General features: G+C 34.6%; 1 protein-coding gene and 1 long non-coding RNA gene across 24 annotated transcripts in view; one reads left to right on the top strand and one right to left on the bottom strand.

The window, feature by feature from the left end:
* Positions 1-6,369, bottom strand: part of LOC110599479 (uncharacterized) — a 140,902-nt gene extending 134,533 nt beyond the window's left edge. For both annotated transcript variants that reach the window (XR_013424080.1, XR_013424081.1), the window contains exons 1-2: positions 6,248-6,369; positions 4,312-4,355 (exon numbers count right to left, since the gene is read on the bottom strand). This is a non-coding gene — a long non-coding RNA (uncharacterized LOC110599479). The remainder of the gene's footprint in view (positions 1-4,311; positions 4,356-6,247) is intronic.
* A 4,013-nt stretch (positions 6,370-10,382) lies between these two features.
* Mmadhc (metabolism of cobalamin associated D) overlaps positions 10,383-20,962 on the top strand; it is a 100,103-nt gene continuing 89,523 nt past the window's right edge. For 14 of the 22 annotated variants that reach the window (XM_078017386.1, XM_078017387.1, XM_078017376.1 and 11 more), the window contains exons 1-6: positions 10,383-10,538; positions 10,980-11,036; positions 14,169-14,313; positions 16,499-16,716; positions 19,492-19,597; positions 20,151-20,281. In XM_078017386.1, coding sequence (XP_077873512.1) covers positions 11,028-11,036; positions 14,169-14,313; positions 16,499-16,716; positions 19,492-19,597; positions 20,151-20,281 — 609 coding nt within the window. In that variant the 5' untranslated portion in view covers positions 10,383-10,538; positions 10,980-11,027. The other 8 variants (XM_078017396.1, XM_078017394.1, XM_078017397.1 and 5 more) reach the window with 8 other exon arrangements.

Raw genomic sequence — 20,962 nt, 5'->3', positions numbered from 1 at the left:
CAGTTGATTAGCAAATGTTCTTAGTGACAAGCATGCACATAGCCCAGGAATAAATATATCCTTATCCCCATACTTGGTTCATTTCACTTCTGTGCAGTGTCCCTGTACTCTCCTAGTTTCTTTCTAATGCCCCCAACTGCCAATTAAACAATTTCTCCCTCTCTGGATCTAAATTTGGACATAGGTATTAAGTTTGGGTGTCTGATGAGACTAATTAAATCCTTTGCAGAAATGTGAAATAATCAGTCCCAGAATGAAAGAGAAAAAAAATGAAGAAGAAAAATCCCAAGATATGAATCTGAAATAGTTGCTGTCTCTATTGAGGATTCATAAGATCACAGCTGAAAGAACATTCTACCATAAATTGAAGGACTCTGTATTAACAGCAGGAAACAAAACCTCATCTCACTAGTCTTCTACTAATCAGCACAACCACAAGTTCTACATACCTCTATCGACACCTAGCGTTCAGAGCCAGGTAAGCCCGAAGGTAACATTTTTCTTCAGTTTTTTTTCCAAGGCCCCACAGTTAGACTTGCCCATTCACTGCAGCCTACATCAGAATTCTTCGTGTGATCTTTTACCCTGCTTCAGGGCATGCCCATGAAAGCGTAATTACAGATTTATTTTTTTGTCCTTATACTCCCATTTAGTCAATTGTCCTCGAGTACTTTGATACTGCAAGCTGCTCCCCAGGATGACTTTCTCCACTTAGCATATGTCAAACCTCCACCTTTCCTTCTCCCTATCTTCTCAATTACTTGAGTGTAGACTCTCTCCATGTAAAGTCTATATATTTTATTAGCATTATTTGCCACATGAAATATAATTTAAAAGACTATGCCAGAAATGTACTAAAATTGTTCATAACACCAACATTAGTGTGGCTTTAGAGTTGTTTCGTTGAGGAGCTTCACTTTTTACCTCTTATTCCCACAACCTGTGAGACAGAAAGAAATATAAATGCGTAGAAAAAAGTCAACATAATGTAATAACAGACAACAACAAAAAAAATCCCCAAGGGCAGTAAGTTCAGAGGCCATATTTCCTTCTAAGCAATCTTTAAAGATAAGTTTGTGCTGTTTCTAGTTAGAATGGGTGAATTTTTTTGAAGAGGTAAGCTTTCAGATGGCAATATTTTTCCAAAGATATTTTAGGCCTATATTCTCATATTTAAGTCAGACATCTTCATATCAGGCAAAATAGAAGATGTGAGCAACTAGATGAGGTTGATATATAGAAGCATGAACATGAACTGCGTTCTCAGTTGGTCTTGGATTTAACCTGGTTACATTTGCCAGGTTGCAATGTTTGGAATATATTTATACTTTAAAATTATTCATCACTTATCTGAAACTGAAATGTAATTGGTTGTCCTGTCTTTTATCAGGCAATCTGATATGGAGTGGAACAAAAGACCTAGCTGGAGTCATTTTTATGGATTATAATGGTACTTGGTGAGGTTCCAAAGATCAAATATTGAAGAAAGGTCCCAATGTTGTAAAGATTCAAATACTTTGCATTTAATTAATGCTTCATATTTGATCCATCATTTCAGATTTATTTTACTATCTGGATCCTCCACATGACAACCTTTAGGTGGATGTTTCTATGTACATTTTAAAGCTCAGAGAAATTAAGGAGTTATCACTATGATCCACATGGAGCTACATGGGAAAGCCAGAACTTGGATCCAAGTCTCCCAGTATGTGCAGTGTCTACAAATAAAGAAAAAGTTCATGTGAACACTACAAAAAATGTTCAATGTCTGAACTACAGATGAACATTAAATCTCTGGCAAACAGAATAAAACTAACACAAAGACCTAAAGCCAGCAAAATGAAGATATTCTCTAATACGCCTTATATACTTTCAAACTCTTTAGAGTCCAGTTTGGGGTTAAGCCACAAAACTATTTACTTTATTCTTCCAAGTAGTGAAACATCACTATTGTGAAATAAGCTTATTCACATATACCCTCAATTTCTAAGTCTCTAACCATTACTTTTTATAACCCATTTATGTATCCTAGAGATCTTTAATGAAAGCTCCTGATAATCCAAATCTGTTTAATCAGAATTCATTTTCCCTAGATCTTTCCACTTTAAATTTAAAAAATGTTCTTTTAATAATTCTCCTCCCTATTAGCTCTGAGGGTTGTTTTTAAGTTGTAGAGTAGTGACAGCTGGTGTTCATAGAGCATATTGCACTTCCCTTGCACATTTTTTATCTCTTACCTTTGGTACTCAAGTTTTAGTGTTCATAAAAATTCCCTGAGCAATTAAGCTGCAGATTCCTCCTATCCAAATACTGACCATATCTGACCCTGATTAGCTTCCAAGATCAGACAAGATCAGGCATGTCCAAGGTGATATGGCTGTAGACAGGATGCACGTTCCTAAGCCTTCACTATCACAGATTCTGATTCTACATATGTATGGGGGTGATGTATATTTCACCAGCCCCACTGGTGCCAACCCCTTTCCAACCTCCTGGTCAATCTCATCTAAGAGTCTGTAACAGCACTTCTCAAACTTCACTGTGTATAGGAGGCCCTGGGGGTCTGGTTAAAATACAGATTCTGAAACAGTAATTTGGGGATAGGCTCAGAGATTCTGCATTTCTATCAAGCTCCTGGGTAAATTTATAGGCACCTTTATATTGCTGTTTTAAACTTAAGTTTGTCCATTTCTTTTAATGTAGCTAGATCATTACAGGCTGAATCTCTGAGTTTACAAAAATGTGACTGATTGATGGTTTTTGCTCAGTGGTTAAAGAGATTTTCCGTAACTCTCCTCCTGTTCTCTACTCTGTCCATATACTTATAGTCCTAAAGGATACCCTTAAGAAGTAGCTGGGAACAGTCTGCTATGCCCCTGATGGGAGTCCTACCTAAACCTATGCTTGTTCCTCTCTAGTCCAATCCATGTTCTGGGACCAAACAGAAAGGCCCAGGGCAGTAGCATCCCATGAATGCTATGAATATATATATATATATATATATATATATAACAGCTCCTCATTGCGTTATCACCTACCCATAAGAAAGGAGTTCAGTTATGACAACCAGTTTGCTGAGAGCCATTTTATTACATGGATTATCTATATAATTCTCAAAGTATCCATAAAATAGATTATATTATTGTTCCTATTTAATTATAAGGAAAAAAGATATAGAGAAAAGCAGGTAGGTAATAGTCGATATCTAATATCTCAATTAAAGCCTCGTTTTAGACTGTATGAGTCACATTCAAACTTAAAAAAAAAAAAATTGAATTCAGGGCTCCACTTCCCTTGTGTCCCGGAGGGGCATAACATTCACTCTACCTTTTCTCTGTAATGTACACGTGTTGACATCCAGCAATGAATGGCTACAAAATACAAGAGGTTTCCAGGACAACCTAGGTTTTCTGTAAATTGCCAGAGTGTCTGCCTGTCATAATGGATAAAATACTAAAGAGCTACCAGAGCATCCATGCAAACAACTTCAAAGATGTATTCTCAACAGTTGAGTTCTGTGACCAGGTCAAAGAACAAAATTAACCACATACTTTTCTTTTGCCCACACCCTTTTTATTCTTATTACTCTTCCTTTACGTGTTACTTTACTTCAAACAAATAATAGCTCTATGAAACCTTTTTAAAAATAACACAGAAAACTGTCTCCAAATTTCTACTACACTTTAGATATGCTTAGTTGAGCAGAAAATATTCCCTCTTGTCTCTTATGGTTTTATAATACTATTGTCTTTATAGAAATAGCAGGCTGAGATATACAATCGTCTTTCCAGGTTGAGCACTCAGTGTTGAGTATGTATTCCTTAATTTGCTTAAGTATGCATTCTTTATTGTTGAGAATCAGTGCTATCTAGAATAAAAAGGAGGCCATGTGTTTATCAGAAGGCATTAGAAGGCATTAATGCAGGCAGCTGTGAGGCTGAGATGAGAAAGAAAACCCTAAGGATTACATATTAGCTTCTGAATAATCTCATAATCTGGGATTTTGATCAACCTTTATAATTCTAGGAAGGCTCTGTTTTGCCTGTGAATATGAAGACCAAACCAAAAGGGAGTGAAAGCAGGAGAACAAGTAGATAAGGAAAATTGGAATAACAGTTGAGAGACAGCTACTCGCCTCTCTCTGTTTCATTTCATGGTAGGAACAGAGAGTTGGGAGCCACACAAATACAAGTTTGAATATCATAATCTCACATCTACCACTGCATGTAACTCTAAGGTATCAGGTAGTTTATTTTGCATCTGAATATCACTCAGTTTCTTTATTTATGAAGTGTAGAAACTACTACTTACCTGGCAGAGTTGTTGGGAAGATAAATGATAGGCAAGTATGGAGCCTGGAAATAGAACCACAAAGAACAGCAGTTATTAATGATTCTGGCCACCACTTCTTCATACGTTCAGCTTTCAAAACATATTTATTGATCACTTCTCTGTGGCAGAAAAAGAGTGAAGGTCCAGAAACAGTGAAAAAAGAGAAAAAAATCTCTGTCTCAAGAGATTTATGCAACATCCTTTGAAAACCACAGTAAATAAAATCCATCCCCCACTGCTCCATCAAAACTCCTTCAACAAAGTCACCACTGCCCTGTCAATCAAATATGATGAACTCTTTTGTTATTAGATGAACTTCCTCCTGTTCCATCTAATAATATTGTGCAATTACTTTCTGATGTCTAGTGGTCTGTTCTATGATGATATTATTCTACTTTCAGATGAAAATTTTCTACCTCTGTCACTAGTTTTTTCTTCTGCTAACCCTTTGATATTTCCTAGAGTTCTAATTTTTGCCATCTCCCTTTCAGATGCTTCACAAGTGGCCCTTGATCTTTTCATAGACATGGACTTCTTTAAGAATCTAAAGAAACTATGCACCTTCTCCCTAGGGCAGGGAAATAGATCTTCTTATAAATTATTCTAAAATGTACATATATTTTTTGGAGTTTCATAAACTTTCTTCTAACTCCCCAAAGCCTATTCCCAAAAGCCTAGTTCTCCAACTCAAGGGGTTCCTGTGCCTTAACATGTCAATGAGCCTGGAATCTCTATCTCCTACATAATCCACTTTCCTTAGCAATAGTTAGGCTTTCAAACAACTAATTGGACAATTCCATATGAATGTCCTTCAGTCATCTTAAAATATCCCACATGAAAAATTGTGCTGTATATATGTACTATGAATTACAATGCATTCTGCTGCTATGTATAATAAAATTAGAATAAATAAGTAAATTTTAAAAAATATTCCACACCAATCTCATTATCTTTCCGCTTAAAACTATTCTTCTCCTTGGAGGCAATATCCTATGAGAAAGGGAACGTTAACTTAAAACCAAACAGACCTAGATTTAAATGTAACCGTGGAAACTTGAGTAAGATACTTAACCTCTTTGGGCTTTGATGTTTTTATTTATAGCAGGAGAATAATATTATCTCCATTTCCTGCATTGTTTGGAGAAATAAAGTAGCTAGAGAAAAATACCCATCCAAGTGCCTGCCACAAAGCTTATATTCCACAAATATTAATATTACTGATTTTCAGTCTCAGTAAAAGCAACTCAGTCAGGCATAATGATGCCCACCTGTAATCCCAGCTACTTTAGGATGTAGCTCAGCAGTAGATATGATAGGTTGCCTAGCATATGCAAGGCCCTGGTCAATACACAGTTAATATAAAACCGAATAGAAAACAAACGAACAATGCCATGCATCAAGTGTCTCACACCAAAAATTTAAGAATCATCTTCAACTTGTCCCCTTTTCCTCTTTTATAACCAAATGGATGGCTATGCTGTGTTGATTTCCCACCTTTCCCCCAGCCCTTAGTTGGGACTCTTGTGTTCTTCCTCATGGAGACCACAATTTCTCCTGCCCCATCGGTCCAATTCAGTCCCACACCTTCCCAAATCTGTGCTCTGTACTGCAGCCAAATGATCTTCCCAAGACACAAATATGATAATTTCATGACTCTGCTTAAATCTACCCACTGCTTCTCACTGCTTCCAGTATTACATGTACCTTACAATGGCATTGAAAGCTGATAATGATTTCCCCAAATCTACCTTTCAATTCAATTTCTCAAACTAGTTTTGCATTTCCCAGACATCCATAGTGTTTTGGATTCTGTACTTCTATTCCTGCTGCCTCTGTTGCCTGAAATGTCCTCAATTCTACGTCTCTCCTTGACACTTAGGCAAACACCTATTCGTTGTCAAAGCACAAATATTACCTCTACTGTGAAGTTATTCCTGACAGTGATCCCTCTGCTGTATTGTTGATCACTGCCTCTTTTTTTCTCTTACTTCTCTGTGACAGATGATTTTCTATCACAGCAAAGATGAATAATGTGTGGTTCCTGGTCTCAAAAAGCTTACAAACATCATTCAACCAGAAATCTTATTATGTAACAACAAATAGGAAAAGGAATTATGAAGCACAAAATCATGAGTTGTAAATAACTGCAACATTGAGCTCAGTGGTCCCTTCTCTAAAGCCTTCTATGCTGTATTCTACTGCTATGTGTGTGTGTGTGTGTGTGTTGCTGCTGTTGTTATAGAAGCATTGTTACAAAACTCATTTCACAAAAACTCTGATATAGACACAATTATTATGCTGTTCATAACTGAGAAAATTAAAGCATGAAGGGTCTAAGTAATTTGCCCATATGACTCCACTAAAAATACCAGATTCAACACTCCTCCCCAGCCTGTTTTGTGTCACTTTGTACCTACATATCTAGGGTGCTGCCTTCTAGAATAGCATCAGTGGAGGTGGTAGAGGTATTCATATTAAAAAGATAATCCAGAATTCTCTCCTCAAGTCTAAAATGTCTACTTTAGAATTTAATTTCATGTCACTAATACTTATAGGGTAAAGATCCCAAATCGCCCACTTCTTTGGAGCTTTTCTGCACTCTCCATCCCTGAGGGACTTGACATCCAGATTGTAACTGGAGACCAGAAGCCCCAAATAAAGAGAGCTCTCACCTCTTTCTTATTTTTCTTGCTTACATCTGGCATTTTCTCTGAGAAATATGCAATTCTCCTTCAACATCAAATATCATTTTGAATCTGATGAATTCAGCCATTAGCCCAATTTTAGAGACACAAATTTCCAATATTAAAAAGCAACAATTGGGGCTGGGGTTGTGGCTCACTGGCGGAGTGCTTGCCTGACACAAGTGAGGCACTAGGTTCGATGCTCAGCACCACATAAAAAATAAAATACAATAAAGTTCAAAAAAATAAAAAGTAACAATTAAAAAAGACAATTCAAAATGAGGAATTTTTATTTTCCACCCCAATACTGACCAGCTATCTTGTAGTATGGACAGCAAAAAGAAAATAAATATTCAGCTTGAGGAGTCTGGGGCAAGGACAATTTCCTAGTAGTCAGTGGTTTTGAGATGTCAGATGATGTTTCCCAGGGAAGTCATGGAATCTCCTTCCATGGATATCCTTAGCTAAGATATTTTAAGACATTTTGCTTAGTCTTGGATTGAGTATTCATTGATCTGAACAGCTGCAGGGTGTCAGATGGCATGCAATTTGTGAAGACCATTGATTGGGACACTAATTGTAATAATTGGACAAAAGTAGAAAAAGTTTGCTCCATGTTTCCAAAAGAGAAGAGTACTTGTTAAATTAATTATATTCATGATTGTAGGGAAAATGCTCAAATTACCTAATAGAACTCTTTTCAAATATCTTATAAAAATATAATTGCCAATGATTGTTTTCCCAGGTATTACCCAACTGATTTAGGAACATGTCCACAGAAAAACCCTCCACACAAATCCTTTAAAGCAGCTTTACTCATAATCATCAAAAATTGGAAGAAAGCAGAGTATTCAGTTTGTACATTAAAATACTATCCAGAGGTTAAAAAATACAGGAATGAGCTATCAAATCACATACACAAGAAGAGAAGGCTAAATGAAAGAAATCAGTCTGAAAATGATACTTATTATATAATGCCATTTCTATGACATTCTGGAAAAGTTGGAACCATAGAGATGATAAACAGATCAGTAGTTGTTAGGCATTTGAAGAGGCAAGAGGGTTTTTAGTACATGAAGCACAATGGACTATTTTTTTTCAGGGTGGAAAAACCATTCCATAAGTATATGGAATGAAGTATACACGACAATATGTCATTTACATATGAATAATGTTATGTACATATACACACAACACGATATATGCATTTGTCAAAACTCCTAGAATTTTACAGCACAAAGAGAACTTTAATAGATGAAGATTTTTAAAGAAATCATAGGAGCTCAAAGAACCCCAGGATAGAATGTAGACTAATATAAAGCAAAAGACTTTATATTACAAACGTATAAAATAACTTCATTGAAAAAGGTGGGATTGCTTACTATGGAAATGAGTGGAGTCTGTTAAGACAAAAGGCAAAAGAACTATACATAAGTATTGGACTCTAGCTGTTAAATCTGTTTCCCATAGGCATACCTGGTAACAATTCTGAACCCACTATACGTGTACATGGAGAGTTAACAGTTCTGAACCCACTACACATGTAAACAGGAATTGAACAATTAATTAAATAGATGACAGACAATGAGAGCCAAGTTTCTCACACTAGAGTGCAAGGTTACAGATGAGCAGAGGGAAGAGACGAGCATGATCCATGTGGTGCTGGATTAAAGCTGGAGACATCAGCATGAACTCTTATTTAGCTGACAAAGAAACAGATGGATACATATATAAATTATTTATAGATACCTGCATTTACTCAGGTTAATTTACATACATATATCTCCTTGCTCTGCAACTGAAAAGGCCTAGAAGCAACAATATTCAAAATGTCCAACTCTTGATTTCTAATGTCATTTTCCATTAAAGGGCCCATGGCTCCTTGGGAAAGTGGATGATTCTAGGATTAGATCAGGGGAACATACTAGATGATCCTGGAGAATCTTGTAGTGCCAGAAACTAAGGAAGTGTTCATGGAAAACAAGGGTATGTCAAAAAGGCAGAGATGTCAACTAAAAGAAATTCCAATGATCAAAACAGGAAAGACAACAAAATACTATTGGATCACAACCCCAAATGTAAAACATCCAAACTACATTCTAATATGAATGGCTGAATACACAAACAAATGGGGCAGAACAGAAGATCTCCCATGCAGAAGAACTGCAAATAATTTATGAAGATAGTTTACTATTAAAGAGATGAAGCACAACTTCTCACTCCTACAATTTGAGCTGCACATAGTGACATCCTTCCAAAGGAAAAGAATAACTTCACAGTTGAAAAATCTGGCAAACACTACCTTAGCAAGGTGATAAAGGTTAGCATCAATAGTGATAAATCATGTGTACTCTTGATGTGATGTGTTAAGGAGGGTACTTTACCTCTTTATCCCCCAAGTCCTATAACTCCAATCAATACATAAGAAAAAACATCAGGCAAACTCCAACTGTGGGATATTCAACAAAATGTCTTATGGAGAATGAAGGGAAGGGAGGGAGGATGAGAAAAGGAAAGACAGTGGATATAACTTTCCTATGTACATATACCACAGTGAATCTCACAATCGGGTACACCCATAAGAAATTAATTTTAAAAAATAACTATGGGTAAATGGCAGAAAGATCAATCAAGGGAAAGGGGCAGGGGGTGGGGAGTAGAAAGGAAAGGGAGAGGTGCTGGATTAAGAATTAGAACAAGATATTTTCCATGCTTGTACAAGTATGTCAAAATGGATTCTACTATCATGTATTATTAACAAAAAAAGTGCTTTGTTAGTATGCCTCAAAACTATCAAGGTTACAAAAGCAAACCAACTCTGTGAAACTGTCACTGTCTGGAAGAGTCTGAGGAGACACGGTGACTAAATGTGATGTGGTACTCAGAATTCTGATACAGAAACAGACAATAAGTCAAAAATTAAGAAATATGAATAAAATTTGTGTTTTAACTACAATTTTTAAAAATGCATTAATTTTTAAATTAATTAGGATATACTATTTATAAATAAATCATTGGATACGTATTTACCGAGCCTGTAGTGAAAGTGGCACTGTATTAGAAGTGGGGACATAAAAAGAAAAAGTGCCCTGTGCTCAAAAGAAAAATATTCGTGAAAAATACATAATCATACAAAGAACAGAAGACTGTATATTCTGGAGTCAGTAAGAAAAGCTCAGAGTGGGAGGAATCTATCAAATAAAACAAAAATCAATGAACGAAGGGAGAACTCCCGCCTAACCCTGCCTGCAGCCCTCCTTGCTAACTCCCAGCTGACACCTCCTCGCTTTGGTCCACCCTTGTTGTCAGCCCAGGCTCAGCCAATCGAAGGTCGGCTCTGGTAGGCCTACGTGACACGCGTGCGCATCATCGGTTCGACGATCCTTTACATCGATGCACTCGGAAGCAACTTCGTTGGCCTGGTCGTGACCAAAGTAGCCGCTACCCCCATCGCCTTCGCCGCAGCCATTTTGACGGTGCGAAGAGTCAGAGTCTGGGACAGCTGGAGGCGGGTGGTGATTGGTACGGATGGTTTCCACCCGCCTTAGCCCCTCCAAACTCGCCAATCTTTGGCCCAGAGTTCTCGGTATTGCCCTGATTACGGAGATCCCCTGTCGTCCTGTCACCTCCCCTTCCTCTTCTGCGCAGCCCGAGCCTCCTTTCGGAGCTGTTGCCAAACAGCCCTGATCCGTGTTAAAACATCAGCGTGGACCCCGGCGCTCTGAAGGCCGGCCGTCCCACCCCCTCGGGTCGGGTGGGTTTTCCCCCGGCACACGTGTGCCCGGGAATGCTCGCAGCCGCGACCTCCTGGGGTCGGCGGGGGGAGTCTGGCCTCGGGGGTGAGGGGCAGCTCGGAGGTCATCCTGCCGAGGGGGAGGGACTCAGCACGCAATAGTGGACGTTCCGGAGCGGTCCCTCAGAGTTCTGTCTGTCACTAGCCTGTTTTGTTTTGTCCTTTCCCAGGAATACTTTGCGAAGGAGAAGATTTTGTGTCTGTCTTCTCCACTGGAAATGGCCAATGTGAGTAGTCTTAAAAGTCAGTTGAACTTGTTGGGAATCAGACGGATTTCATTATGAGGGCGTTGACGTCATGATGTTAGTGTATAAAAAATGTCAGGAGAAGCAAGGGCTATGAAATTATGTTGTAATCCTTTTAAGGTAGTTTGAACACAGATATTCTTTTAATATGCATGTACTTATCTCTCCAATTTTATTTTTCTAAACAGAAAGTTTTAAAACCCAATATTTTAAAGACATTATTCCAGTAAGTATTTAGAATCTATATAAAGCCCCTTTTTATTTCTGGTTAGCAAAACTAAAGGGTTTGTAGCCGTTGCAATATAGGAAGTGGCCTTCCAGATTCTACAAAATGAAATCAAAAGGTATTCATTCACATCAGCATTGACTCTTAAGTACCCTGTGATTAATTATACACATCCAAGGCTGAGAGTGTATTTCAGTGAGGGAGTGCTTGCCTAGATTGTGCAAAAAAGAAAGAAAAAATTATACACATCTTACTTTACCTTAGAGACTTCATATAATATGGACATAAGACATATGAAAACAGCTACAATAAAAGTAGCACATAATCTTTTTTTAAAACTTTGAAAAGGTACAATGCACATTCAGAGTTTTGTGCAGAAGGAAAAGTAGGGTTTGGAGACTACTGTGAAAAGCATTTGAGATTTGAAAACTGAATAAAATCTGATAATTAAGATATGGGTGGGAAAAATAGAAGTTGTTCAAAGAACACTACTCATTGCTCCTTTCAAAAATTAAATCATTTCCACCTGCTAATCACTAGAAGGTAAGGTTGAATTCTGAGGTTGGGACCAAATAATAGGGAACCCTGAATGAAGCCATATTCTATAAACTGTGGTGACTTAATCAGACCTGAATGTTAGAAAGATGAATGGGCAACAGCAGAGATATTAATCTTGCAATTAGTAAGTGCAAATGTGTGGCTACACAGTCAAATCACAAGAGTAGTCTAACAATTTGGGCTTAATTTTAACATGAATTTTTGCCTACCCAAAATCTGTACAGAAAGGAACGTTGTAAAAGGTGTATATAGTACTTTGAAAAGAGGGAAATTAATTTAAGTATAATATTAATATCTGACCTTTATTTTGGCTACATGAATATAAATTAGTTCAGTAGGGCAAATAGTTTAGAAGATGCTTTTACAAGTTATTTTTTAGAATGAAATTTATACTAAAAAATGTTAGTATTTAAATTGCTTAAAATTTTTGTATTTATATGCATTATAAACTCTGAATGGATGTTAGTAATGAAATATGCATGTCTTTGACAGTTTAGTTAACATTCCAATTGAGAGTCATATCAATGCTTCAGAGTCTAGCAAACTGAATTTATAACTCTTTAAAATATACCTTTTGTGATGTTATGCTTTTTATCTAAAAAATTACAGACTTTTATTAAAATTTTATATATGGTAGAATACTTGTTGAAGAAGTACATACCTGCTTTTCATAAAAACACAGAAAATACAGCATTCCTGAATTCACGTAGCCCAATGGCATTAGTTAGCAACAAATTACCATCGCTACCAGAAGGCTGTTTCTTTATATCAGAAAGGCATATTTCAAGTTTGTCTAGATTCTGAAGCATGGACGTTTATGACTCTTAATATGTATGCTAAATGATTTCTATTAAACGAAGAATTTTTAGTTATGAGTTTTTTATTATTAAAGGGCCAAGTCATATATATTTTAAGTTTTGTGGGCCGTATACTCTTGGTTACAGCTACTTCACTCTGCCAGTATGGTGCAAAAGCAGTTAGACATAATAAGTAAGTGAATGGGTATGTATGTATTAAAATAAAACTTTGTTTACCAAAACAATAGGCTGTACTTGTGTATAATTTGCCAACTCTTGCATTAATTTATTCTGACTCAAATATTTTGCTAAAAGTGTATGCATAGAAGATATTTATATATTCACCCATTATATCTGATTTCAATGTCTAGAAAATGAATATAAGATCAGAAAATAAAGATTTGTGCTAAAATGAAGGAAATTGGACATTGCCATCCAATCAAAAGAGACTGGCTTGGGCAATAATTACCACTATTTATTTATTTACTTATTTATATATTTTGGTACCTAGGATTGAATCCAGGGGCACTTAACCAGTGAGCCACATCCTCAGCTCTTTTTCATTTTTTATTTTGAGATGGGGCCTTGCTAAGTTGCTAGCTTTGAACTTGCAGTCCTTCTGCCTCAGCCTCCCAAGCCATTGGGATTACAGGTGTGTGCCACTGTGCCTGACAATTACCACAATTGACGGTAGTAAAATAATAATATTATTAGAAAGGAAACAGAACTTGGTCCAAGGGGAGGTTTGGAAATTTCTGTATCTTAAGGATATAAGAATCTTACTTTTGCTACCTTTGTAGTGTTGTCTTTAAATGAAGTATCTTTTATGAGTTTCCTTTCTTTCATGACACAATTGAATTCTGGCCTTTATTGGAAAAGACATATACTTTTCTTTGAATTATTACTTGTTGTTTTTTTTTGTCTTAATATTTGTATTGTCAACCTAAAATGAATAGGATATAGAAAGGCTTTCCAAAGAAAAATAAGTAAGAAAGTGATTGAAATCCAAAACACACATACCTTGACAGACAGTGGGAATTCACAGAAAGACAAGGGTTTTTAAAAGTAAGATGAGGAAGGTTCCATAGTTATTTTCAAATAATTATCCTTGGTCATAAGGATCAGTAACAGAGGTACTAAGTCCAAATTTGAATGGGCAGTTGTTGAGTAGACAATCTTACAAAGTTTTTTTACATACAAGCTGTGGTAGCCTTGTGTCAATTGTGGTTTGGGCAATCTTTTGTTATGGTTTCTGTTATCAGGCATACATGCATGAAGATGCCCTCCCCTCCCCAACCAGGATTTTCTGTCTTCATTTATTAGAGTTCAACATGAATGACAGCTTTGATTCTGACAACTGACAGTATTTTGTTTTTTAAATTATATATGTATTTTAATGCTTGTTTCATAGTAGGTTTCAACAGAAGTGGAATAAATTTTGGCTTTAAAAGATGTATTGCAGTATGTAAATTTGGCAGAAATTATAACATTTATATCTAGAATAAATAGTCTTATTTTTCCTGCCATTCTTAGGTGCTCTGTAACAGAGCCAGACTGGTTTCCTATCTCCCGGGATTTTGCTCTTTAGTTAAAAGAGTTGTCAATCCAAAAGCCTTTTCAACTGCAGGATCTTCAGGTTCAGATGAATCTCATGTGGCCACTGCCCCTCCAGATATATGTAAGTAGATGTTATTTTTGCTTCACTTATAATCATTTCAAAATATTTGAGTTGCATTTCCTCTAATATTTCTTTTTCTGATTTTGGAAGCTGTGTTTATTTCATTTAAAATAAGTCAGAGCTCTGACTAAATATTTATTATCCAGAAAGATAAAATATTAAAGAATGAATATAGATGCTCCTTATGGTGCAATTAAATCCCAGTTAACCCTTCAAAAATTGAAGACATGAGAGGTCAAAAATGCATTTAATATACCTTTTAGAATACAGAGTGTTGTAGGGTATGAGATATTTGCAGTGATCATGTGGGCTTAACTAGAAACTGTCTCACTGTTCAGCATTGAGAGAGATTATGGTATAGCATGTTTCTAGACAGGAAAAAGTTTGGTGCATATTCAGCAAAGGAAACAAATTAGAAATGTGAAGTGAGAACCTACAGAATGGGAGAAAATCTTTACTAGCTACTCTTCTGATAAAGGATTAATATGTTTAATATATAAAGAACTCAAAAAAAGTAACACCAGAAAATTAAATATTTCAATAAATAAATAGGCAAATGAATTAAACCAGATACTTGACAAAAGAAGAAATACAAATGACCACCAGATATGTGAAAAAATGTTCAGCATCATTAGCAGTTAGGGCAATACAAATCAAAACTACACTGAGATATCCTCTCATACCAGTTGGATTCTTTTAATATAGCTGACTTCTTGTAAAGTATATATTCAATCAGTAATTTATGCTGTCTACAAAGTCTGCTTCTTCTATTTTGCACACCACTAAAATATTTTAATCATGTTGCTCTCATGATAAGCCATGATTAACTCTTATTACTCTTTAGCTAGAGTTCCCAGACTGTAAGAGTTCAAGTTTTTTTGAAAAAAGTGTTGTTATTAAGTACGTTTGAGAAAAATGCCATATACATGCCATATTTGTGTCTTGAAAGTTTATAATGCACACTTAACCTATTGTGTGCTGAAAGTATTATTCATGGAATTCTTCTTATCTTGAAACACATGAGTGCAATGTAATTTAAGTTCATTTGGGTCTTCAAAGCCTTCCATCCTGCATTGCTTTTCCTTTATAACTTCATCTTTGACTATTACCCAGTTTATATTACCGGAAAACTTAACTGTGTATGTATTACAAATGAAATATTTGCCATTCAAATTATATAAGGGGCTGGTATCCTGAAAATAAATAAATAAGCAAATATATATATATATATATATATATATATATATATATATATATATATATATTTTTTTTTTTTTTTCCCCTAGATTAGTAGAAAAAAATACAACCTAGTAGAAAAACAAAAACAGGATAATCAAAACAGGCCTTTCTCAGAAGAGAAATCCTAAGTGATCAGTAAACATTAAAATATGCTCAAATCCTATTAATATGGAACATTTATTTTTTCTAAAGAGAATTTGACAATGGTAGACCTGATTGTTCTTTAAAACCAATCACATTCAAAACTTTATCTTAGGAACTAACCAGTCAATTACTAGTGGCTGTGTACAGCCTTATTACTTACAAGTAATTAGAAACCATACAAGTATCTGTTATTGCAGTATTTGTAGTTTGTATTAATTCAGGTAGCTGATAAACAGAATTGTGTCATATAATGCTCAATTTTTTTGCCCCAGTCCATTAGTGTTTTGTGCCACTTAGAAATGGCAGCTAAATGCCCCTTCCTAAGGAAGACCATTTTTAAGTTTGGTGTCCTTCCTTTTAGGTCTTTTTCTCATTGTTTAAAAATATAAATATAAGGAAGTCAAATAAATACTGTTTATTTTATCCTGTTTGATTTTTGTTTTTCTAAAATTAATGCTATTCTTTGACTTAGCTTTTCTTTTAAAGAAATATGTCCTGGACATCATTCTGTGTTGGTACATGAAAGTTTACTTGTATTCTTTTTAATGACTATCAAACATCTCATGTATTAATTAAGAGTACTTTATTGAATTTTCCCCCTAATAATGGAGTTGCCTGTGAGCCATCAGCTAGTTACTTTAATTAGTATAAACCACATGAAACTAATTTATGTTCATACAAGAAAGCAGATTTCGGATATCTATTTGTAGACAAAAAAATACAATAATAAGAACATTCTTCCAGTCTGCAAATGTTCTTGACTACTAAGAAGGAAATTATGTGTTTTGTTTCTCCTCTTCAGGCTCTAGAACAGTGTGGCCTGATGAAACTATGGGACCATTTGGACCTCAGGATCAGAGATTCCAGCTTCCTGGGAACATAGGTTTTGATTGTCACCTCAATGGGACTGCATCACAGAAGAAAAACCAGGTTCATAAAACTTTACCTGATGTACTGGCAGAACCTTTATCAACTGAAAGACATGAATTTGTGATGGCACAGTATGTGAATGAATTTCAGGTAAATTGCTAATATCATTATGTTTTTCTAATTATTAATGCAATAGTTTTTCTTAATCTGAGCATGTCACTTTTGCATTGAAAAGTTTTTTTAAAAACTTGATCCTAGTATATATAATAACAACATCAACAGTCCTTTAAAAAAAGAAAAAAAAAAAAACTTGACATTGTCCAAGCTATACAGTGTTTGCAGTTTAATTTTTTATATAATTTTAGGTTACAATCTGTTGTAGGTAATTAAGTCTTCAAAAATATGCTTTTTAATAACTATTTCCAATATAGATGTTTTAATTATGTCTTTATCATTGAAAATTTAGGTTACCTGTTTTTCACTTTTTAAAAATGGCAATTATAATCTGAATATGCACTTAATTCTAACCAACTTAATACTTCAGTAGCCACTCTTAAAAGCTGAAGAAAATTTTGAGGTCTCTGAAATTGTTTACAGTATGTTAAAAAGAAAGCATTCTTTGTTTTTGTGTGTGTATGTGTTTTGTTTTTAAATGATTTCTGAGGGTTTTTGAGTTTGTTGTTGTTGTTTTTAGTTTTGTTGAAATACTTTAAACTGACATTGCATCATTGCTCATTCAAGGAAAAGTAACATGCAGTTCAGAATTTTGGTCAAACCCCTAACACTTTATCTTTTTTTACATTTCTGCATCATTTCAGGCAGAGTGCTTGACCAAATCTGTATTATCAGGAACAGCCTTCCCTGTCATATGTTAAGTTATATATCAGATGACCTGACATTGGGACACAGTTGACCTCCCTTACCCTTGTATCTCAGATAATTCCTTCTCAGTCTTCTTGGTTCTTCTTTCCTCCTCTGCCTACAAATTAGGTGATTTTTCCTACATAGTTGCTTCATTCTCATTTAAATTATTCCTTGTTCACATAATCCCTTGGCTTTCTCCACAGGCTAGGTTTTTATAATCCCTAACTCACAATTTCTATTTCTCACATTTCTGGCTCTACATTTTCATTTATCTACCAAGCATCCCAGATTTTGCATGGTGAATGAGAAAGGCATATTTTATTTTAAATGAAAGTATATCCTGGTTGACATACAGAGAAAGAGGAAGTAGTGGGAAATAAGAAGGAAAAGGTAAGATATCAAAATTGTAAAAGGTCATTCAAGCTAATTAAGAAATGAAGAAGTCCTTTTTTCTCTTATAACCTGTTCCTGCAACCATTACTATTAATAGTATAACCATATTTCCTTTGTATCAAGATAAAAATCATAGCACCAAACTTGACTCCCCTTCTCAGTCATATCTCCACAGTGTCAAAAATCACATCTTTCTGTAAAGTTGTTCTTTCCAGTTTTCTGCTCAGAGCCTGTCTTGCCTCTAAGAATCTAGATTAGATAAATCTGGGTTTATAAGTTGACTTTACCACTTATTTTTTTGACATTGAGAAAGTTACTTAATCTTTCTGAGCCTTTGGTTCTTTATGTGGAAAAAAAGAAAAAAGGGAGGCACAATAATAATCTTCAGTCCACAAGGTTGCAGTTAGAATTAAATTTGAAAGTGTACTTAAAGCACAAAAATCCACTAAGGGATCAATGAATGTTGATTGTTAACTGATCTTTTACCTGTTCCTCATTACCATACATTCTCCACATTAATACTACTTTTTTATATTTGATATTACTACTTCTTGTTGCATATAGACAAAAGTCAAAATTTCTTAATGTAGCATAAAAGACCTTTCACAATTTTATTTCTTTCCCATCTTATTTCCCACTACTTCCTCTTTTCGCTTCAAGCATAATATGCTTCCTCTTTTTTTTAACATATCATTGTCTTTCACCATTGTTTACTGTTATATATAATTATCTCTGCTGTACTGTTTTTCCTTCTAATTTTCTAACCTATGCTCTACCTGTTCCTTACTTACTAAACACACAGTAGTTAATATGTACCTCAAAAATGACAATTTCAATCTTTATCTGATTTCTCCTAGCAAAGCAAGTTTTTTCCTTCTCTTTGCCCCAGAAGACTTTCTTCCTAATCTTTAATCTTTCTAATCTTGTGTCACTTTTCATATGAAATTGCATTTATTTCATTGTTTCTTCCTCTTACTAGGTTTGATATGTCAAAGAAGACTGGATTTATTTATTTTTTTTTAAATAACCGTTATAGTGCCTGCTCCTGTTAAAGTGCTAGACCTATTCAGTTTAATAAAGACCTCTAAGCCCTACCTGTGGGAGGGGCTGTATTATTTAATCATGTTACTTTTAAGTTAATGTTCTTATCCCAATTTTGTAGATTATTGAACAAAATAATATATACTTAGATATAATCACAAAATACCAGAAGACATAACATTTTAAGGTATAAACATGGCATTTTAGTTTTTCATCCAAATTTTCTTCATATCATATCCTAGAATATCAGCAGCATATTTTTGTTGTATTTTATTCAGAATTTCAAAGGTTCAGATCATCGATTCATCTTGGAGAAAAGTTTTTTGAGTATATAAGAAATTATTACCAGTTAAGTGTGGTAGCCCAGCCTGTCATCCCAACTATAGGAAAGGTTGAGGCAAGAGGATAACTTAGTTTGAGGCCAGGCTGGGCAGCTTAGCAAGAACCTGTCTTACCCTAGGTGGTAGAAGGCCCACCCCTAGGTTCTATCTGTATTAACATCCCACCCACAAAATATACCTTCTAATAAAAATTATTTTTTTAAAATTTTCTAACCAGATGAGTTCTTAACAGATATATTATTGTATTTGAACTTCAGATTTTACTTATAATTCTTGGTCCCCATAGGGTAATGATGGACCGGTTGAACAAGAAATTAACAGTGCAGAAACTTATTTTGAAAGTGCCAGAGTGGAGTGTGCAATCCAGACATGTCCAGAATTGCTTCAAAGAGGTATGTCACACCTCATATATTGAAACACTAACACGGTTAAGGTAATATTACTGATTTTGTAATGCATTGAGTAATGTACTCCAAAGGAACTATAATGCTCTGTGTCTTAATATTAGTGTGTCTGGCTGGAAATGATTGCATGTCTAAGATAAAGGCTTTCAAATGTCCTCCAAAATCAGATCTCATGCTTTTTACCTAAAACTTGTCATTTATACTCCTGCATGATTATTAGATCTGTAATTTCATGAACTAATATATAATGGAGACAAATCTAAATAACAAATTTATTTGAAAATTTTTATTAACAGCAATAGCATGTAGTTCTACTTACCCTCCAGAATTGTCGCCAGTAATGTTTCAACTTGTCCAACAAAAATAGAAGTGAACTAAGATAAGTTCACTTTATTCTTTTCAAAAATAAAGTGTATTTGTAATAACTTAGTAAAAATAATTTAACTTAAGCATAATTTTTCTAAGGAAGTGTTATATTTATGAACTACATCTTTTTTTAAAGCAAATTATTTTCTTCTTGGATTTTTATTCTTATTTGTAGATTTTGAGTCACTATTTCCAGAAGTAGCTAATAGCAAACTAATGATTCTGACTGTAACGCAGAAAACTAAGAATGATATGACTGTTTGGAGTGAAGAGGTAGAACTTGAAAGAGAAATGCTCTTAGAAAAGGTAATTTTCTTAATTACTAACAATTTAATTTCATGGTCCAACTTAAATACCATTAAAATGGTGTATTAAAATGTGTTTTCCAGTCTTTGTTCATTCTCTGAAACATTTCAATACTAAACATCTTTTTCTAAGAACTAAAAAGCTGCAAGTTTTTTTTTTTGTCATTAGTATTTTTTAAAAACTTAGATTCTGTTCAATACTTTCCTTAATTTTTCTGAAATTTAAATCTGTTTTAGGAAATTTGGAAAAGGTAGTACAAAACAACTTTTTTGAAACTCTTTATACTCTTTTTCTTTTTGCCCCTTCCTTTCATCTGCTCCCATTCTCCACTGTAAGGCATGTTAAGTAAATAATGAAAATTACCCCAACAATCTCCAAGAATAGTAGCAATAAACTGTAAAATAGCACAATAAATACTGTATACAAATACAACATTTTTTTACCTTAGCTTTTAACCTAATAATTTCCCATACCATTATATGTAGATATAGCTCATTTTTTGTAGAATCTTTATAGTATTTCATTATACAAGTAAACCATAAATTTTTTTAAAATTATTCTAAAATTTCCTGTGTGATTTAGATGAAAATCAAACTTTTGCTATTACCAGCAACACACCAGTGAAAATCTATTACATATATTTTAATGAATCTAATATCCATAAATTTCTAAATAGATAAT

This window comes from Ictidomys tridecemlineatus, chromosome 7 (assembly GCF_052094955.1).
Source record: "Ictidomys tridecemlineatus isolate mIctTri1 chromosome 7, mIctTri1.hap1, whole genome shotgun sequence".
NCBI classification, from domain to species: Eukaryota; Metazoa; Chordata; class Mammalia; order Rodentia; family Sciuridae; genus Ictidomys; species Ictidomys tridecemlineatus.
This window is presented reverse-complemented; position numbering and strand designations above follow the sequence as displayed.